Genomic DNA, 21,221 nt, shown 5'->3' with positions numbered 1-21,221 from the left:
ATGCAGCTGAGGCAACCTTTCGTAAATCTATTGCGTATGCATTTACACACATACTGTATATGTGCATACAACACATGTACACAACAGATTTAATAAATTTTTTTGGCTCTTCACAATTAAAGTCAATCTTCTATAAAATGCACCTTAACGTTACACTAGTGTGAAGACAACTTATTCTACCAAATTCAAAAGCTTTCAATTAAATTAATTTTCAACTCATTCATATTTTATGCAAGAATTAAGCAAGAAATGTGGGTCATTAAGAAAAATTGTATGTAACAGCTTAGATATATTACTATATACTTCTAAAGATTCTATGGATGGCTGTCACCTGTAGTATCTCATAGACATTCACGTTCACCTGGCAGCTGGGAACAACCATAACCGCTATTCACAAAGAAAACCAACATGCTGCTTTGCTGGCTTCTCATTCAAATTAGCAGCTAGAAAAAGAGCAGGAATACAAAACCCTATAATTCTTTCAACAAAAAAGGCCACCAATAAACCAGATTTCTGAAACCATCTGAACTCGACTGCAGTACTACAAAAGGTATTTTCTGGCGAGTTCTTATTTCGAAAAGAAGGGGGGGAGTGCAGGCTAAACCCTAGAAAGCAAAGCAGGAGAAATCATGTCTTTATGACAGTTCATGGCAAGGAAATGACTCAGCTGAGGCAAATTACAGAGTCCATTTGGAGACACTGATTCCAAGAGCGCTGGGGGCTGCAGTTACAAACCTGGTGCAGCTGCACTGCCAGAAATGTCAACCTTCACAAACTCCTAAGACTGAAAATACTATTTGCCGTTTTACCTAGCTCTGCAGCAATTTTTTTGTTGTGAAAAGAACATGTGAGGGAACTGAGGATATATTCTCCACCTATTTCTCACACAGATCAAACAAAAACAAAGCAGGGTTTCTTCATAAAAAGTCAATTATCATTTCTAAGTCATTCAAAAACTGTATTATTACTTCGAGTTTTGAATTCCCCCCTTCTTCAAACTCAGCAAGCAGTCTCTTCTGCCCTGCAAGCTACAGTGCACAAAACTTGGAGGCAGTTCTTAGTACATTTAGAACTAATGCAACAATAGTTAAAGTATGAAAAACCTCCATCACCCTACTCTCCACTAGAGCAGGTTTCTATCTGTAGATCTCAGGTACCTATAGACTACTTTTAGAGTGGGCAAAAGATAGTTAGGAAAAGCAGGCTTGTAGCCAGGATGTTTGAATCATCAAACATCATGAAACAAGAGGATACACACATCCAACAAAAATCCTGGGGAGCAGGTCTTCCAGATTAAGAAATACATGTGTATTACTGCTCTCTTGTAATTCAAAGAGTCAAGAAGCACGATTACTATTGTAATTAAAACCAGAAGTGACTTTAAGTATTGTACGGACTAAGAGGGAAACCAGTTCTGCATTGAAGAGTTTGCTATCTAAACAGAACAGAGGGAAGGTACAGAAAGGGCATAGGTAAACAAGAAAGTTATCTTAAGTCCTGACGGGAACACTATCTTTGTAGTTGCTTAACTTTTTTCCTTCATTAATTAACAAGTCCTCTGTTTCTTCACAATGATCCCTGTGTTCTCACAAGTGGGTAACCAAAGCTGTTTTGTAAAACAGAATTAGCTCTCCATCCATCGATCCTAGCGAATTATTTAACCACAGAGAGGGCTGACAGGCAAGAATCACAAAATGGCTGATTAGAAGCATTTTATCCCAAGAATTCAAACGGGGACAGGATCTCCAAGATACAACAGCCTTCAAGGTTGGTCCTGCCCCTTCAAATGCTCCCCATTTCCTCTGTGCCTGTGGTACCCCTGGAGATGCGAGCCACAGCTGGTTGTGGCAGTACCACCAGGGATGCCGGGCACCCAGTCATGTGCTTCTCCAGCCAGCCCAGTGAAATGGCAGGAAGGAGGCAGACCGGTGGCTGTCTCCGTGGGAACGGTCGATGGGCTGCTGCAGTCCACAACAGCTCCTCCTGCTTTCCTTTCTTTTCCTTCCATGAAGGAGGAAGAAATTATGGTAACCATCTTGCTCAATTTCCCCTTAGGTGCAAGTCGGGGCTAAAAGCTACAAAAGGAAGGGTTTAGCCTTTAAGAATAGTGAAGAAAGTTATAAGCTTGCAAAGGGGTTTAACTCTCATATCCTTCACTATCAAAAGAACAGTAATAACGTGTGGAGGTTAGACTGAGGCTTACAGATAGCTGTTTGTTTGAGTTTAGCTGTATTTTACAATACTTTAATTAGTAGCCATACCTACAGGAGAAGTACCAGAATCCATAGACTGTTAGTTAGAGCCTGAGCTGGGAGATATTAATGACTTCTCTTTTTTATTTTTCTGCTAGGTGGGTTTGCGTGCTGAACACTAGTCTGGCTGTGGCATTTGATACTGAAACCACTTTTATTTACACTTTAAACAAGCAAGACAAAACTGTGATTGCTTACAGAAATCCTTGAACTTGCATAATTTTCAGATGTGGAAAAGTGTCTTTTTTTAATAATATAATCTTTGAAATTGATCGTACAGATGAAAGATGAAGTCTTCATTCTTCTAAACACATACTAATGAATTTCGAACTATGACAGACAAGAACAAACAGACAGTGCTGTTTTCTTTTAAATCAATTTATAATCTATGAAAGAACATTCCTTGGTGACAAGTTTGCATTGGAAAGGCATTCACATTTGAAAAGCTGTAACAAAAAGGGATGCTTATAAATGTTTTTAAGCATCACAGTCAGGGAATTAACATGGGAATAATTTTCCCCATGTATTGAGAGCATCTGTATTCTCCAATGAGAGCTGGGGGTCTTCAGCAGACCACAAGCAAGATTCAGGTTCCCCAACACTTACTATTGCTGTTTCTTAGAAATAGAGCAAATTAAGTGCACACAGGCTGTATGAACAGATCCTGAATTATTATCTTAAAAAATGTTGCACAAAAGCATTTAATATACAAAATACATAGTGCTTTTACACTGATCAAGCATTATGTTTCTCCAATAAAAAAATTCTTCAGTGTTAATATCCTCAAATAATATAAATTGCTTGCATCAACAAACACAGTACAATTAGCTTGTTACCCTTAAACTGAGTTTAAAATAAGCAAATTGTTTGATGACTTTGATGTTTTCCACCCAAAATGTGCTGGCTAATTTTTCCATTCCAGTTCCCATTCCAATCTTTTAACTGCCTTAATCTCCTGCCCTCAGATGTTGACCTCCTTAGAACAGAGGTCATAGGTTAGCACAGACAGAACTCAAAAGATCTGGACTATCAATTCATGCCTGAAAGATTTCTCTTCCACAAAAGAACCACTAAAAAAGCAAATTCCAAAATCCAACTCCACAGGCTGCATAAAATATAAACTTGTTGATATGTTACATTCATAAATATTCTAAAGAGATTGGATCTAAACAGTATGAATTAATTTCTGTAGGATACAAAAATAAATAAAACCAATGGCATCGACATGGAATAATGACTGAACTTCAAAGATAAAAAAGGAGAGAATTAAGAGTCGGCATCTTTAACCACAGATACCCGTTTTAAATGTTTCTAATCTCTACATTCAAAAGTAGCGTTTTTCCACATCAGGCATTTTTAAACACGATGTTTTCTTGTAAGGGTGAAAGTATGAGATTAGCTAACTCAGAGAATGAAACAGCACAAGTTTATACAAATTTTACTGATTATTAATGAGACTACTACCCCATTTTCTTGCCATAATCAGCCATACAACAGATTACTTGCTGCTTGTTTGGTCAAGGAGCGTACAGCTCTCATTAAAAAAAGGCCAGATGTTTCTTTTCTATGCATAAATGAAATGTATAGATTGTAAAGGAGAAAGATAACTTCATGAGGCTCCAGTGAGTTAGAAATACAGGGATAACAAGAACGAACAATTTGATAAAATTATTTCTGAGCTCCAAGTAAAATTTCTACATTATACGATATACTTAAGGACAAAAGTCTAAAAGTGAAGTGATTAATGATAATCCCACATTTAATAACATAAAATCCCATTGAGCTATTTAACAAAAAGTAAATGAAAACACTGTGGTTTTGTTGGTTTGGTTTTTTTTTTTTGCTTAGAAAACTAAAGCGCTTTGCACATTTCAAGTAATTATTAAGAGGAGACATAGGCACATATTCCTAGCATTAATTATATGAGGAGCTAACCAGGATTCCTCAAAAATATATCAAAGCACAAAAACATGGAAAAATGAGCCTGATCGACAGAAAATTAATGATTTTTCATATACTTGCTAGAAAGAAGTGATCTACAACAACTAACTCAAGAAAAAGAATGTAAATATAATTAAACCTTTAAAAAGGTAAATAAATAGGCTTTTCCTTACATCTGAGCCAGATAAAATTTCTAATCCTATTGCCAACTACAGATCATTCCCTCCCATTCATGGAAGAAGCAACACTGCATAATTTTATAGAACACTTCCTCTCATTATACAGACACAGGCTGACGCACACACATTATTGTTTTGTTTTACATTATTAGTTTAGCACAACAAAAAGGCAGAGCTACTGATTTTAAACACTAGCAAATCTGAAGCTGAATTTGAAACATTGAACTATTTCAGCTTTTTGTATTGGTCAAAAGATATCCATTTATCATGGAGGAAATCAAAGCATTCTGGTTAAACTTTGATGCAAAAGCTGTTGCAACATTAATTGCAGACAATGAAATAAGCGCAGTCTGTGGTTTGCTATTGTTTTCAGAGTTGCCTGAAGTAAATGAAAGGCTTAGCATTTAAACTGTCCAACAGCTAAAAGAGTAAAACTCTAAGTAACTTCTAGGCTAAAGAAAGCCATTCAGAACAAGACCAGCGCAATTTAAATCAATTTTTGTACTTTCAGCTATTCATTGTAAAAGCTCTAGTGTCAGGAGACTCAACACCAATAAGATTATAAATGAATGGAGATCAAAGAAAAGAAATTGTTTAGCTCCCTCCCATATTTCATAGTGACCCTTCACAACTCTTTCCTCCTTAACTGTTCCACGGGTCTGTTACTGAGCAAACCCAGCTCCCTCTACTCCATCAATAACGCCAGCCTCAGTTCGCTATTCCTCCAGCTCGGCCACAGCCACCTTTGTTCCCTCTTGCACAAGTACGTGCAATTTCTTCTGTGAAACCAGACCCTTCATCCTAGTCTTACAGTGTCACAGTATGGCTTCAAAGAAAAAACAGTCCAAATCCCCAAGCCTAGCTGCTAGTCAGAGGAATGTTCAAGCTAATTTCTATCCATTACCTACAAGTTCAGCATTCAAAAGAGAAGGAAACAATTTACACTGTGGTAGCAGCCTGTGAACTGACATGTGAGTTCTCCTACACAGCCTTTTCTCATTTGCTACATGAAATAGTATTGTTATTGTATACTACTTCTTTAACCTACTCAATTCAATGCTTGGACTCACCACTAAGCCCAGCTAAATCTTGAACAGAATATGGAAGTACTGACTTTGGGGCTTTCACTAAGATATCTTCATGCATTACAAATACAAATACTTTGCAACGGCTCTATGGAATTGCGTGGTTTAATTGGTCTCAATGAAATTCACAGGATTCTGGAGCACACGAAAAAAAACCAAAATAATTTTCCAGAGGAGCCTTATGCTAGGTGCTCAATTTGAAATATCAGAGCCTGTAGAGCACTTACTATTTTATAGCACCCAATATGTTTAGGGCCAAGCTCAAACTGAGCAACTGTTACCGCTGGGAGCATTTCGTGGTTCTGCAAAACAAACTCCAGATGTGTCACATTTGTCACCCAGTAAACAAGGAATACACAATAAGTAGACTACTGCAAAAAGTCCCATTTCAGATCAACCCTCCCACATCTGCTGGAATCATCTGGGTCTTTGCAGGACTGCAAAGCAGGAGCTTACATCCCACTGACACTTCAGCTCCTTGTGCATTAGAGCTCTTGACTTGCAGCAATCTTTCAAAATGGAGCAAACTTTGATTCAATCCCTGTTCATGCCTGAGGGGATTCAGGTTTCTCTGCATTCCCCCCTGAACACTGCCTGAACTACCAGCTTTGAGGTGATAATTTGAAGACTGGGAAAACTCTGTACTTCTCATATTGACACCATTTTCAACAGTCTGTCCTCCCCTACCCAAGCCCCTCTCTTCCCTCTCCTTCCTGATCTCCCCCAAGCCTGTGCTTGATTTCATGTTCCAGTTCCTTCCTAATCTTCTCCTTATCTGTGGTCCTTGCAACATCTTCCTGTCACCCTGCTTGAGGGACCATAGACATCACAGGAGTGTTTTTATTTGAGCTCCACTGTCTCTTCTCTGAACAGCTTCCCATTACCAGAAGAAGCAACTGCAAAAGTCCCACTCAGTCCTGCTACTTCTGGATGGAAGATGCCACCTCGCTCTGCAGAGGTAGCTTCAACTGGTACTTATTTCCCAAAATAAACTTAGCCTTCCTGGTGTAAATATGCCCTTGAACCCATGATTTCTTTCAGGACACAGCCTATTTCTTATTACCTGCTTGAGAAGTGCTCTAGCACGTTGTAGGTGCACTTGGGGGGGTGAGGGGTGTGCACAGTGGGAATTGCAGTAGCGTGCCCGCACCACCACTACAGAGCTGATGACTACCTCCGTGACACATTCCTCTTATATAACGAGCTGCTGAGCTTCTTGACAAAAATAAGATATTGAAGTAAAACCACATTTTTAAATGATTCATATTTAAGTAGGTTTGATCTTTAAGTGTCAAGGACAGAAACATGAAGCCACAGCTAATAAAAGAAACAGCTGTAGCGATTTGGAATTATATTACTGCACAGACTTTAATTATTTGAAGTTAAAGGGCTCCAGAACTTTTATTCCTTCTGAAGAGCTTCAGATTAATCAACAGTGGTAAATCAAAGGCAACATTTTGGGAATATCAGATTTAGCAGCTGTGCTATAATTCAGTTTTCTCCAACTTACAAATTCTTAGTATCTTTTTCAGCAAGCCACGATATATGGCAAATGTTTCCATCGTCAGGAATCACCATTATAATCTTTCCTTAGTGTTACATATTTATAACATGCTTTCAGAATGTTTGCTAGGTGATGCTGGAGTGCAACACATCAAGAAAAGCAAGGAAATGCAACTATTTTCCTAAAATAAAAGGGATTTGGAGTGTAACTATTTACACTGAACATTTTTTGTAGAAAAATACAGCACAGACTGTATGCATCTTTTAAAAAGACAGTTCGTCCTGCAAGCAGTTCTGTTCCCAGTTCATTGATAGCTATAGCGCATCATGTGAGCAAAAAGCAGCACAGTCCATAGTCAGGGTTAACATTGACTTAAAAAGAAATTTCCACGATCAGGGAAATCTTTTCAAATAATGCCCTTTTCCCTACTACTTTCAAAGCACAGGCTTAAGTATTTACTGAGTGGGGCCCTGAAAATATATGCATATTTTGTTTATTCCTGTCTACTTGAAAGTAGTATATTAGTATAGTTGTAAGGAATTAAACAGCGAGAGAGAAATTTGAATTAAGGTAGAAGATGGTAGTTATATTAGCAAGATTTTTAGAAACAGAAATGATGTTTTCTAAATTATTTACTGAAATACTTTTAACATACAATCTACTGAAGTTATGCATCATCTTTGTTAAATTGAACAAAGTTCTCAATTCTTTCTTGCTTCTGAATTCCTTCAGATACAGGGAATCAATACTACAGGTAAGAGTCCAGTATCACCATTAGGCATATTACTACACCATAGTATAGGCCTGAATACATGCTAGTACTTTACTGTAAATGAGACAGAGCTCTTCTCTGGATGAAAGTGTGAAATACTCAGACAACATGAGGCCTGAGAAGAGGCCAATTAAAAAAAAAAAATCTTTTCTGATTAAAGAAAAATATTCCACATTCAGAAAACAGTGTTATGTACTTAAGAAACCCATCTGCTGTGCAGGGACTGCTTTACTCTACATGAGGCTGCATAAAAATGACGCCTTCCTACTCACTTCATCTGTTCCTTGTACATTTTCAGAATTGTATCTACTTACTTTAGCATCAAATTTGGATTTGTTATTATAAACACTATGCAAAATTTGGGGCCTATCTCTTCTTAACTGTACATGCATATAAACGGATACCAAAGACAACTTTATTCAGGCTTTACTCTGTTCTCAACACAAGCTTGCAATGAAGATGATTAGGCTTAGATACCGCTTAGTGGTACCACTGCCACCAGGTTTCCACCTCTTGCTTTAGCATAGAAATTTGCATTCACTTGAAGCACATGAATAACTCTATTAGAAGGCATATCTGACGGAAAGGAAGCACATATTTTTGTGTGTTTTGTTGATTTGTACACCTAACTGCAAAGCCCAATTCCCACTGCCACCCGAGAAAGCAGACTGAAACACTGCATGGTTGTGCAAGTTCACCAGCAACACGGTATCTGAAATGAGCCCTTACTGTCAAGTTGCCTTGTGATGAATTTGGTAGTTAAATTGCGTGCAGCCAGAAAACGGCCTTTCAAATGAACGATGAATTGACTGTGTCACCACCCAGCACACTACAGTGTGCCTGGGTACCCCAAGCACAGCTGGTAAGGGATCAAATTAAGCTTTGTAGCCTGCATCTAACTACGGGCACTTGGCTTTGCAAATTAAACAATGTTCTCTACATTTAAAATTTGGAATGGGATTTATTCCGTGTCTTCTGAAAGACAAAATCTTTTATTCTAATATTAAACATATTGTTATGCACCACTGTAACCATTTCTACATCTAGCTCCAACATTCAACTACTGATCCTTCGGCTCGGCATCCTGGATCCTGACTGTTTGAGCTACGGAAATAGGCAGGAAGAGAAATCTATTATCTTTTGAGGAAGGCAACTGCCGATGCTGTGTACTGGATATGGGGGTAGAAGCTAGGATAGTCATGCCTTGCTGTCTTTTGAGAGGTGAGGCTTTCCTGCTTCTGCTCTCACTCTGGGGCAGTTACCCCACTACACCTGGCATTTCCAGAAGACTGAAGTTTAGCTACACCCTGGGCTGGAGATGAAATCATGCCAAATAGTGTATAGTCTACAGATATTGGGCGCTATACACACCAGTCAGCGGCAGTTGTTTTGTCTTTCCTCCCTTAAGCCACCTTCCTTTCATCTTTTGGTGAAGAAAATACATGATCTTGGAGATTTGATGCTGTTCCCATCAGGCTGGACGGACCAAGTCCGTGTATTTGGTATGCAGGAAGACTGTGGCTGCTGAGCTCCCTTTAACAGAGATGGATGATGTAGAGATTTTAACAAGGGACGTCTAATGAATATACGCAGGAACACTTTTCAGAGGCTTCTAACTTAGACTTGGATGGGTCTGCACAAAGATGAGGAAAGATTAACCCTAGAGATCCATCTCCAAGCCAGCTTTCAAGCCTCTGATCCACAGCACCCAGTGGCAGCTACTTTTAAAAGTTACCGATTTTTTAACCCTATTAATAAAGCCCTCTCAGTTTTAGCCCACTCTTGGAGAAACCTGAACTGTTGCTAAACCTTCCAAGAAGTTGTCAGCCTGAAAAAAAGAGCATGTATGGAAAACTTTGTCCCTAATGATTGCAGTCCAGCAAAGATATAGCCTTCTTAAAGTACTGGAGTAGTGCTAAGCTCTCAGGCTTTTTGGTTGTGGTTGTTTTTTTGTTTTGGTTTTTTTGTTTTGTTTTTTTTTTTAATAATCTAGAAGCATTCTGCTGCTCCTCTTACAAGCAGCTCATACTAGTCTAGTGGCTTATTATGGCACAATCAGCAAATACCAATAATAAGATCACGTAAGAAGAAAGCACATCTCAGAATGGTGTTTATCCCCTTTCTTAGCTTACTGTCTTGTGTGCTAATTATTAACTATATAAAATTCTGCACAAATAATCTCAAATTTTGCTTTAGAATCCAAGAGGAAGTTGCATCCAGCAACTCAGGTATGTAACACATTATCTATTTGTCTTTTGCATAGTAGGTGTTGATACTGAAGAAATGCCTAAACCAGTAACTGCCAGAGTGGAAAGCTATACCTCCCTATTTCTTACAGTCTCTCCTTAAATACGTGCTCCTGTTGGAAAGAAGATAATAGGCCAGAGGGACCTTATTTCACATGGCAGTTTTCACGTAACAGAACAAAACTAAGGCGGTCTTTGCAGTCCATAAGCCTAAGAGGGGTCTCAGGCATCACTGGAAAGAGGAACCAAACACCCAACAGAATCACTGTGAAGAAGGGAAAAAGCAAACAGCCAAGAAAATGCCTTACACTTGAAAAATGGGAAAAGCAAGAATGAAAACTGGAAAGAAAAATTCTTACTATCTAAAACCAGGTGAAAGAGAGGCAGGGAGGAGGAGGAGGTATTCACATTTTAATTTCTGAAACACCACCCTCGCGAGAAAGGTCCTTTTGCAAGGCTGTATTTTTAAGAAATCTGTGTCAAAGCCACGCAACTTCTGCATTACTCTGTGCCAGCTTCCTCTTTAGAAAACAGCAGAATTGTGAACACGATCTAGTCCTGGAGTGGAACAGGAAAATTCAACCTCTTTGACAGTGATGTGCTGACACCATTTTGTGCCAGAGGCTACAGCTCCCTGAACTTTTAATCTGTTTCTCTGGATGGCTGGGTGCTCTTGCTTTGTCTGCCCCCCAGTTTTGCATCGGTGCTTCTCAGGACCTGCCCAAAGTGGGTCCCCGGGGTTGGCCGAGGGCAGGAAAGGATGTGTCCCCGTGGCGTAGCTGTGTGTGGTGACCACCAGCCTGGCCTTGTCTCCCAGCTCTTGGGTGAAGGGATTCTGATGGACTTCCCCCATTCTCCTCGGCCCCATCCTTCTGCTAAGCACAGTTTTTATGAGCTTTTCCCATTTCAGTGCTAGTTCAGGACTCTCCTTCACAGCCCATACCACCCCCATTATTCACATCTCCTTCACAAAAAAAAATCTGCTCGTTTTAAGCCGTAGGAGGCTTTTCTATGAAAATTAAATTATACACTTGAGCGTGATTCAGTCAGTAGAGATAAAACTGATATAATTTCAAGTTTGAAGTGACTTTGTATCATGTAACTTTTCTGTCCTAAACTAGCTCTCCTAGTCCTGCTAACTGCGATTCCAATGCACTCCACCGTGCCATCATCTCTGCCTGTATCACACCTGTTCAGTGGCTGTTTGTGCAGACCAGGAGCTTTTAAAGACAAATTTTAAGATGTTATTATAGCCTGACTTTGGATCAACTGCAGAATGTCTTCAGATATTAAATCAATTTTCTGACTCAGACACAAACTAATTTAAAGTGACAGTTCATCGGGGAAGTATTTTATTTTTTAATTACAGCCCCCCCCCAAGTGGCTGTATTTCAACCTGTAGTTTAGAAGTATGTTTTTCTTCACTTGAAAATTACACTTTTGGTCATGTCTAGGAGTCACTGACAAACACAATTTATTACATCTTAACACAAAAACATCTCCTTTTCTAGTAGTCTCTCCTTTGTGGATGTCTACATTGGAAAAATGGTTTTGAAGTGTTACATTGATGCTGCAGTGCTCACTGCTATTTAGCCAATGGAGAAATACATGGCTATTTCACTAGCCGGAACATAATTCAGCATCACTATTTATCTAGTGGCAACACTTCATTAAACTCCCTCAATTCAGCAGCTCCCTCTCTACCTCACAGTTTACTTGCAGTGCTGTGCTGTAAACCAAGTAAGTGAAATGTTTCATGTCAAACCCAAAATCTCACAACACATTATTTATTTATTACATGTTTAAATCCAAACCACTTACTGATACAGGTCACCTGTGCCAGAAAGCCTCCCTACCACAAATGTGATGTTAGCGGAGGGTAGCATAGGACTGCAATGTCATAAATTAGAACTGGGAGATGGACCTATACCCTTAATTATTTCTTCCTTGTCCCTTCCTTCTTGCTTTATTTTATTGCTTCCATTTTTGTGTAAATACTTCAAAACAAACAAAAATAAAAACCACAAAAAAACCCAAGTTGTCATGCTCCTCATCCCCCTTGAAATGTTCCATGTGAAGCAAGTGCCAAGTTGAGCAGCTACAGAACTACAGACACTCTGATGAAAAAGTATCCAACTTTGAGCTTCTACTAGGAATATTTACAGATACTGGAAAGTACTTCTACGTCCCAAAGATAACTCTAGCTTCTAGTCCTGTGAGCATCATGCATCATCTTCATTAATATTGTGCCAAAGGTCTGTGGGTGAAATTTATTTAAATGTACACTGCACTAAAGAATACCTTCCCACCTATATAAATTTATAAAAGTAATATTAAATAAAAAATTACAACTGATAATATGGTCCTTTACTGGGTTTCATTTTAGGTCACATACAATCACTGGGAGTGTTTGGCTTTTTTTCTTTAAAAAAAAAAAGCAAGCATATTTTTTTCCCTTCCTTTTTTCTCCTCCAAGCTTTATTCTGAGACGGTAGGCTAGGTTCCGATTATTCTACTCTAAATCAAGATTTCACAGACTTTTCTACAAGTTACTGAGCAGGTGATTACGGTGTGAATTCAGAGTTCTTTATCTTTTCTGCACCAGCTCCCTGCGGTCATTCCTGGAGAGCAGCACAACATGCTTTTGTGTCAGCTCACTGTCAAAATTGAGCAAGACACATTGTGTTCAGCATGTATTAGGAGTTCCTATGAAGGGAGCCATGACCTGATGCAGTATAACACATTGCAAATTCATCCCCTGGCTTACTTGGGTAGGGACCAGCCCCACAAGCTGTCACTGTGCATCTTTGCCCTAAAACACCACTTCTAAACCTGGCACTTCTCAGATGCGAATCCCAGCTGAGTCTCATTTAGAAACCTCCCCTCTAGCCCAGATGATTCTAGACACTGTGAAAAAAATACATACTTAAGATGGATGGATATTACAATAACTTAAAGCAAGGTCTGGGAACCTAAAGCCTGCAGGCTGCTTATAGCCACAGCTTAACTTGGCATGGACCACAGAAGACTTTTCCTTCCCAGTACTGGCATGCACTAGCGTGCTCGCTGAGAAAGGTGCCAAAGTGGCCAATATCACCAACAGCAATTACAAAGCCTTCCTACACATGTTATAAAATTAATGTGGCCCACAGAAATGCTGAAGGGGAAATATTATCATAGCAAGGTCCCCACAGCAGCAACACTCTGCAAATTACGGAGCCTCTGAGTCTATTGTGGAAGCACCACAAAAAAATGAAAACGCACCAATATTTGGTAACCTACGTGTCATGACCTGTTCTCCCCCCTCTGCACATATTGCTGCTTCTCCCTTTCTTTTTTCCCACCTTTGCCATCTCTAACTCTGTCAGTCTTGACTTTTGTCTTAAATCCTGCCTACACCATTAAGAGTCATGGGATCCATTCAAATGGTATCCATTCCGAAACACGCAGTGAGGCTTGGCCCTCACACTGTTAAACTGATAGCATAGAAAAGAGATAAATACAAGAATGTGGAATTAGATTTCCTAAATGGAGACAGTTCTCAGTACAACAGCAATTTGTAAGAAATTTTCCATTACACATGTTGGAGATGCACCTCCTATTGGCTAGGCGTTCAATCAAAACTAATTTTCCTTCAAGCAGAGACACTGCTCCTCACTGAGTGACAGTGTCAATGCTACTTCAGACATTTAAAATTTCAGACTCTTTTGGTGTCTTATGACTTAAGCATAAGAATTTTGAGACAGAAGTGGGTAGATGTTTTTGCCCACGTTTTCATATTCAAATTAATTCAATTTAATTATGATTTTTTTTAAAGGCAAGTGAACATGAAAGAGTACATTGTCTCATGGATCACCCCTCTGCACTGTTTTTCAGTGTATAACTGTTCCATTTTTTTCTATGCTTTAGCTATGAAAAAACATCATTGAAAGTAAGATTCACCTCACCTAACTTTAGACACTTGTAAGGGAAGTATCTACAGCATTGGAGCCAGGCTCCTTTTATAGTCCCTGAAGAGAAAAAGCCACAAGGCAAGATTCACCCCCTATATTTTAGATGCTTCCCTAGAATGAAATGAATTGCGCTCTGAAAGTACTGCTTCCTCTGCATCGACTACACTGTGCACTATAGATATCTACATTTGTTCAAATCTCCATCTCCTTAAATATGTAGTTTTTCCTTGTTTACTTACAACCTGTCCGTTTGAATTTCAAGGTTTTTGAAGCAAGGACTGTATTCCTTCATAATACATGTGCAACAAACACGACAACGGTATCGTAACTGCATGACTGTGGCCTTTATTTGCTGCCATAGTATGAAACATCAATAACAATGGTAATCCTAATACCCTAAATGGATTAGTAATTACAGTCCATGGAAAACCAATGGTTTAAATAAGAACTATATTGGAAGCCTAGCTCAAAAAAAAAAAAGAAAAAAAGAAAAAAAGATTTTTCACAGCCATTGCACGCACCACAACTCTGAAAGGCCATATATGGTGAGCAATCAAAAAGAAACCTTTGTCCATCTTACAAAGTCTCTCCTTGTTGTGGTTATGGACTCTGATCTGTTACAGCAGCAATAAATTTTATTCATGGCCTTTAGCTTTTACAAAGGTGAAAGAGGGACAACCATCATGTTGTAAAAAAAAAAAAAGAGAAAAAGAAAAAAGAGAGGGAAACAAAAAAAAAAAAGAAGTTGTCTTTTAACAGAGGTTGGGACAAGTGGAGTTCATCTGTAGCCAGCAAAGGCTTCTGATCCCCAGTTTCTCAAGGCTGGGCTACACTGCCTTTCCAGGTGACACCCTCTTTCCCAAGCTACTCTTCGCTTGAGAATGGAAGAGAACCACTTCTTGGTCCTGCCATACCTCAAATACTGCAGGCAAAACTTGGCTGTTTGGATGTTCTTTGGGATCCTTCACAAACTATGTATTTCCCTTGATCTTAGTCATTACAGCTATGGGGCTGGGCAACACTATCAGTAAACAAGGAAGATTCAACTAAAAACAAGAGCTTGGGCACTAAGGCTGTCCTTGGGAAACTAGGTGCACGTGGCTTTGTAGGATTACAGAACTTCTTCAAGCTATCAGAGGCAGAAAGTAAAGTAAAACAGTGCAAGTCAGACTGCCGCACTTGTGTATAAAGAAGTGCAGCTCTTGAAACTAACCTGCAATTTGTAAAATATTATTACAACAGTTCTTCAGACCACCAGGCATTAAAACCTTTGGAAACACTTTATACTCTGTTCACTAAGTAAAAATGTAATTAATCAAATTATGTACATAGCAACCCTGACCCATACTTTCTTCTATATAAAACTACTGATGCACAGTTTAAAACCCCACTGCACATAATAGACTCTGTAGCATGCACAATTCTCACCTAAACATGACGTTATTTCACCTGTATTCAGACTGACCTCTCCTCTCAGTTTAATAGCAGTATTTTCAAAATAATATTACATTCCTTTGCAGGCTCCCTCTAATTCAATAAAACCTTCTCAAGTAAAATCAGTCATTTGGGTGATTTATGTAGTTGTACAGATACAGCTTAGTAAGTTTAATCTAATTACTAGGCCACATATAAAAGCCAAATTTACATAGAAGGGTTTCCTTTCACAAATGAATAAATGCTGAAAATATAATTTCAATTAAAACTTGCAAAGAAAAAAGAGGGGGGAATAGCAAAGTAAGGTAATTACCTATCTCCCTTTGGTTTTCTTTTTTGTACTGTCTTCCCTTTGGGTCGTCTTTCACTTCCTAAACAGGGGCTCCCACCAGGGCCTGTTACCCGTATTGATTCAAGGCCTTTGGAAGATTTCTTAAAAGTAAATTCCACTGGTTCTCCTTCTTTTAGGCTTCTAAATCCTTCCATGTAAAGCTTGCTCTGTAAATAGGAAAAATACTCTTGGTTACCATTGCCTTAAAAACAATATTTACATTCATAATCAACAGGACAAAGTATCCTGTCTACTATCCTAGAATACATACAGGTTGAATAACAGTTTCCTCTGCATGAGCTATAGCAGATGATACTACAAATTATAGTCTTGGATACACTGAAAACACTAAACAAGTCACAAGAAGCTATTTTCAGTATCAGCAAAATTGAAATAACATTTTCCTTTTCTGTGATGAATGCTACAGATGTAAGAAGCAGAGAAAACGCTGTATTCTTAAAATCCCTGTCTAACATAACAGGCATTGGGAACTGAAAAGGCTTTTTTAACAAAATGGAAAGAGAGCAAACATTCACTTCAGAGCTAATTAGTTTATGATCAAAATTATCATAATTAGTATTCCTTATATCTAGGACATGGCTCTGCTGCTCTGAAAATGAATCAAAGACACAACAAACACAAGAGGCAGGAGAAAGGCACTCTGAACGAAGTCCACTGGAATGGGCAATTCAAATACACTTAGTGAGCTGCTAAATTTCTGTTCACTAGCCCAAAAATCTTATCTAGTTAGCATAATTTAGGTATGGATTTGTATTTTCATCACAGAAAAGGAAATCATTATCATCACGGCAAGTGAAATAAATACTGATAAATCTTTTGGTAGCAGCTGTAGCAGTACACTGTAGCAGCAAAATCTTGGACAAGCTGAAGTCAACAGGAGCTTACCACTGATTTTGATGCAATGAAAATTTTCACCTCAAATCCTAATAAACTACATACAATCATAAGGCTACATCCGAGGACAAATCTGATGAATTAAACTCTTAAATAAAATCATCATCAAGTTAAGTGAGCCAATTTTTTTTTTGGGGGGGGGGAGATAAAATGATAGACACTGGTTGCACTAAATGTTTATTTTAGAAGTTACACATGACATGAATGCTATTAATTGGACTCAGATAACACTATAAAATCTGTCAATTTCCAAGCACTTGTAGCTTTTGCAGGAGAGTTACAAAACGTGTTTTTTTCCCTTGCTCATGAACTCTTCACAGCAAAAAGAAAAACGTATCCCGACTGATTCTTTACTCGGCTCTCCAGCATTCACCTGGCCAAACCATGGAGTCAAGGAAGGAATCTTCACTGTAGGTGCCATCCCACTCAGTCACATCTCAAAAAGAGCCAAGCAGCGCATCTACTACCCCACAGGTGCAACTAGGGAATGTGTTCAAGTCCGATGGCAATCCTGTATTCATGTTATGGGTATGGGAGGTCTGCAGCACCAAGACACTATTTTAGCAGAGCACAAGAACTGGTACCTACAGAGTTCATAGTTCATACGCAAAGAGGGAGCTGGTCTCTTAACAAGGATGCACAGAGAACAGGACAGGACGCAACAGGCTTGAGCTGCTTCAGAGGAAACTCCATCCAGCCATAAGGAGAAGTTGCTCACTATGAGAAGAATTAAACAGAGAGGCCCTGAGGAGTAGTACCATTCCGTTTGCTGGAAATAGCTAAGACTCATCTTAACGGGGCACTGAATAACCTTATCCAAGGCCCTACTTTCAGCAAAAGGTTGGACCAGATGATCTGAAGAGGTCCCTTCCAACCTAGACTTTTCTGTGATTCAGATATCTTAATCTGGAGCTGAATCACACTCAGTGAGACTGGAAAACAGGATTTGAGTTCCTGGTTCTGCAGCTGTTACCTTGGGAAACCTGCGTCACTTAACTTCACCCTGTCTTTCTTAAGAGGGACACCACTGCAAAGTCCATTTCCCACAGCACTAATAGATCAAGCTAAAAATTATAAAATAATTGGGAAAATTTATTTTAATGAAACTATGCGAAAGGACATGCAGCTTTGCTACCTCAAGTACCAGATGAGCTGAGTTCTCACAGTCTACTCAGCAGCAACCACTCGTAACGCAACAAGACACTACCAAAGCCAGTTTGACTTAGTTGCTTATAATTTTTCCAGGAGTCAAAAGTAAGCAAGAATGCCACTCCACCGGGTAGGACAAAGGCTGTTTTTGCTTATCCAGTTGTGCAGCTCTAGTACACATGGCTCTTCCACCAAATGTCATAACAATGTGAAGAACGAGACAAACAGTTGACTTTCTAGGTGAGAAGTTGAGTGCCATTTATAAAGGGGGAGAAGGCGGTATGGTGAGGGGTCACACATGAAAGAAGAAATATATAATATCTGTTCCCCAACTCATAAATTTGGCTGGTTTTTGAAATGAAAATATAAGGTATGAAAAAGGAAATATACAAATTTTCTCACTAATACAACTGGAAGACAGTAATTCTACATAAACCAATGAAACAAACCACCCAGGAAGGCAGTATTATTTCAATCAAACCCTGCGCTTTGAAATGTCTGTATAGCAATAAAGGGATCTTCATCACAATGAAGAAACATCCACGTTCAGAATATGCCTAAAGACAACACCACCACTTATCAACTGAAACAGCAGACTCCGCCTGTGGCATGAATCCATCCCTAGGTCCATCCACACCTCTTCAGTCTTCAGCAGCCACCAGGGAAAATCTTGCTAATAGGAAAGAACTTAACACCACGTATTTCATCCAAAACTAGAATTTATTGTTAAATGATACAAAACTAGACAATCATGACAATACAGATGGGTGCGAATCTCAAGCAGAATCTCAAGCAGATAAACATAAGCCCTTATCTCTCAGTAATACTGAACACGGCATGGATGCTTTTGTCTTTTTGCTTAATTACAACTTAATGAAGACACAGTTATGTCTCAGTAAGACCTGCACGTTTTTCTTTTCTGAGTTTCACTGTTATAAAACAAATGACAAAAGGTTGACATCTGATATGCATATAACATTATGTCTTCTGCTTTACTTCAAAAAAGTACATATTTAAAATGCAACCTAAAACAGGGCATTATTAGTACTCGAAAATGTTTTTCTCATTTCACTTTTAGCAACAGAACTTTGATTTCCAAACAAAGCACTATATTTACAAGAGGGATTTTTAAATATATTTAAAAGCCAAAGTAATGGAACAACTGTGCTTTCATAAATGACATATTATGCAAGTGCACATTTTTTTGCATGTTTGTTTTTTCAAGCACTTTTAACAAAAGAAAATGTTGAAAAAAACCCACTCCAAATGACTTGCACAGTGCTCTCCTTGAATACACCTCAACAGCTTTTCAATGTTAGAGATGGATTTGGTGCCGTCTGACTTATTGTGTACACTACTATGCCGTCAGCCAGCTCATGGTGAGATTCTCTGAGGGTGCAATAACAATTCAAAGCCATAGTGGAAAAAATGGCATTTGGAAACCAGCAAGACAAATCTAAAACCTGAATACCTCTTAACTTGCCTAAAGAGTTGGACAAAAAAAATGACTGTAAAGTTGGCAATTTAATGTTGAGAGACCTAGCTCAGTATTTTCCTCACATTACTTAAACAAATAAACCCCACACAATTAAAAGCAGCCAGAGTTTCAAGTCAGTGAACCATTTCTAGAGCCCTGAATGGAGTGTATGGGCACACCGCCAATGAACAAAGGGAAAAACTTAAAAGCAACATGCTTTCTTCCTTTCTCTCTCTTTCAGCTGTCAGACTTTGCTGTTACTTTTACCAGCAGTCAATACAGTGATTTCAGACTAGAGCTTTTTTCTTTTTCTTTTTTAACTCGACAGTACCGTTTCTATTTTTTTTTATAGGTAGCCTATTAGTTCTTGGTATTTTAGCCTATAACGTAAAGTCTCACACCTCTCTGTCACAAGCAATGGCTTGGTCCAAAATGCTGGCAATTTCATCAGAGTATTAGCAGCAACAAAAATAAGAGTGGAAAAATCTATGATCATGAGTTCTTGGAACTCATTTCTTACTACAAAACAAAAATCAAAACATAACAAATATAAACTGTATTAGCAAGAAGGTCCCAAAGAAAAGTACCGTTTCCTTGGCAGTGTCAGGGAGTGCTTACAATTCTCACTAGGCTCTACAAAGGAAAGGAAGTTTGGAGTTAAGGCTCATTACAGGGGCCGGATAGCCTCCAATACGGGTGCACTACTTTTATTAATGTGTGGGGAGGGAAGGGAGAACAGGGTCCCAGTAAGCACCTCCTCACAACAACGTTGCCATTTCTAGTCAGGGTTGTGAACAACTGCTGTTGCAAATATTAAATTATCGGGGGGTGGGTGGGGGTAGTGTTTGGTGTGTGGAGAAGTTATTCGGTTATTCGGTGGCATTCCACTTGGGATCGTTTGTTTTCTGTATCTCTCATTTCTGCTCCTTTTTATCTAGTGATTGATTGATTGCTCGGTACAATGACCAGATGCCAGCAGTATGCCGGGTTTCCCAAAGTAAGAAAACGTTTTTCCCTCCAAAATTATCTACAATTAAATCCAGACATGAAGGAAAGCATATCCTGAAGCCCAACTGCACTGAAGACAGTAAGAAATTCTCTCCAAAACAACCTAGCACAGTTTCATCAAGAGACAGTAACCTTTGAGTAAAGCAAGAGTACAAAGTAAGAGGACACACAAGTTAAACAATTTACATGGGATCTTAAGAGCACATAATGGTAATGGTAATGTAAGAGCACATACTAGTGCTCTTACCTGCATTAGGTCAAAACCAGAATTTAGCTCTTGTACACTGCAAATGTTAGGGGAAGCGCTGCAAAATAATATCAGTTGCATGATACAAGTCCTGCTGCAAGGACTTTCGCTGTTTGCAAGAAGTTCCTTTTAGGAGGTTTGTGAAGATCATGGATTTTTAAAGGCAGAATGCTAAAACAAACAAATATCCACTACACTGCACAACAGCCCCTCTAAGAGCAACACATAGCTCTGCTGTAATACCACAGAATTTGAAGGCCAGGCACCCACAAGACAACTTGCCATCGCTCACGCTGACCTCAGGGGTTTTTTCCTGCTCCTGGAAGCTTATCTTGCACCAAATCTGGCATTTCTCGGTCCTCCCCATAAGCCAATTTAATTCACTCGTCTGACAGGAAACAAACCAAGTTTAAAAAGGTGGGGGAGGATAAGAGGAAGAGGAAATAGGGATAGATTTTTGTTTTTCCAGTGAGCTAAATCTGTTCAAAGAAAGGTTCAACAAGCTCCTGGGCATACACACTGGAAATAACAACTTTTGAGATCAGAATCTGTTCCTTAATATTTTATGTAAAAAAGAAAAATCTACAGTATTACAAATATTTTTTAAACGTCAACCTAATATAAATTAACATTAAAAGTAAGTTATAAACCACTTTATTTCTTAAATATTTGCACTTTGGCTCTTAGGCAATGAAGAGCCATGTACGCTACATGTATACAAGGTTTAT

At 38.8% G+C, this 21,221-nt stretch overlaps 1 protein-coding gene across 1 annotated transcript in view; it reads right to left on the bottom strand.

Annotated features, from left to right (window-relative positions):
* Positions 1-21,221, bottom strand: part of LIN28B (lin-28 homolog B (C. elegans)) — an 83,986-nt gene that overhangs the window by 25,812 nt on the left and 36,953 nt on the right. The window contains exon 3 of the mRNA XM_009893857.1: positions 15,680-15,864. Within this exon, the coding sequence (XP_009892159.1) occupies positions 15,680-15,864 (185 nt within the window). The remainder of the gene's footprint in view (positions 1-15,679; positions 15,865-21,221) is intronic.

This window comes from Charadrius vociferus, unplaced genomic scaffold, assembly GCF_000708025.1.
Source record: "Charadrius vociferus isolate BGI_N301 unplaced genomic scaffold, ASM70802v2 scaffold129, whole genome shotgun sequence".
NCBI lineage: Eukaryota > Metazoa > Chordata > Aves > Charadriiformes > Charadriidae > Charadrius > Charadrius vociferus.
This window is presented reverse-complemented; position numbering and strand designations above follow the sequence as displayed.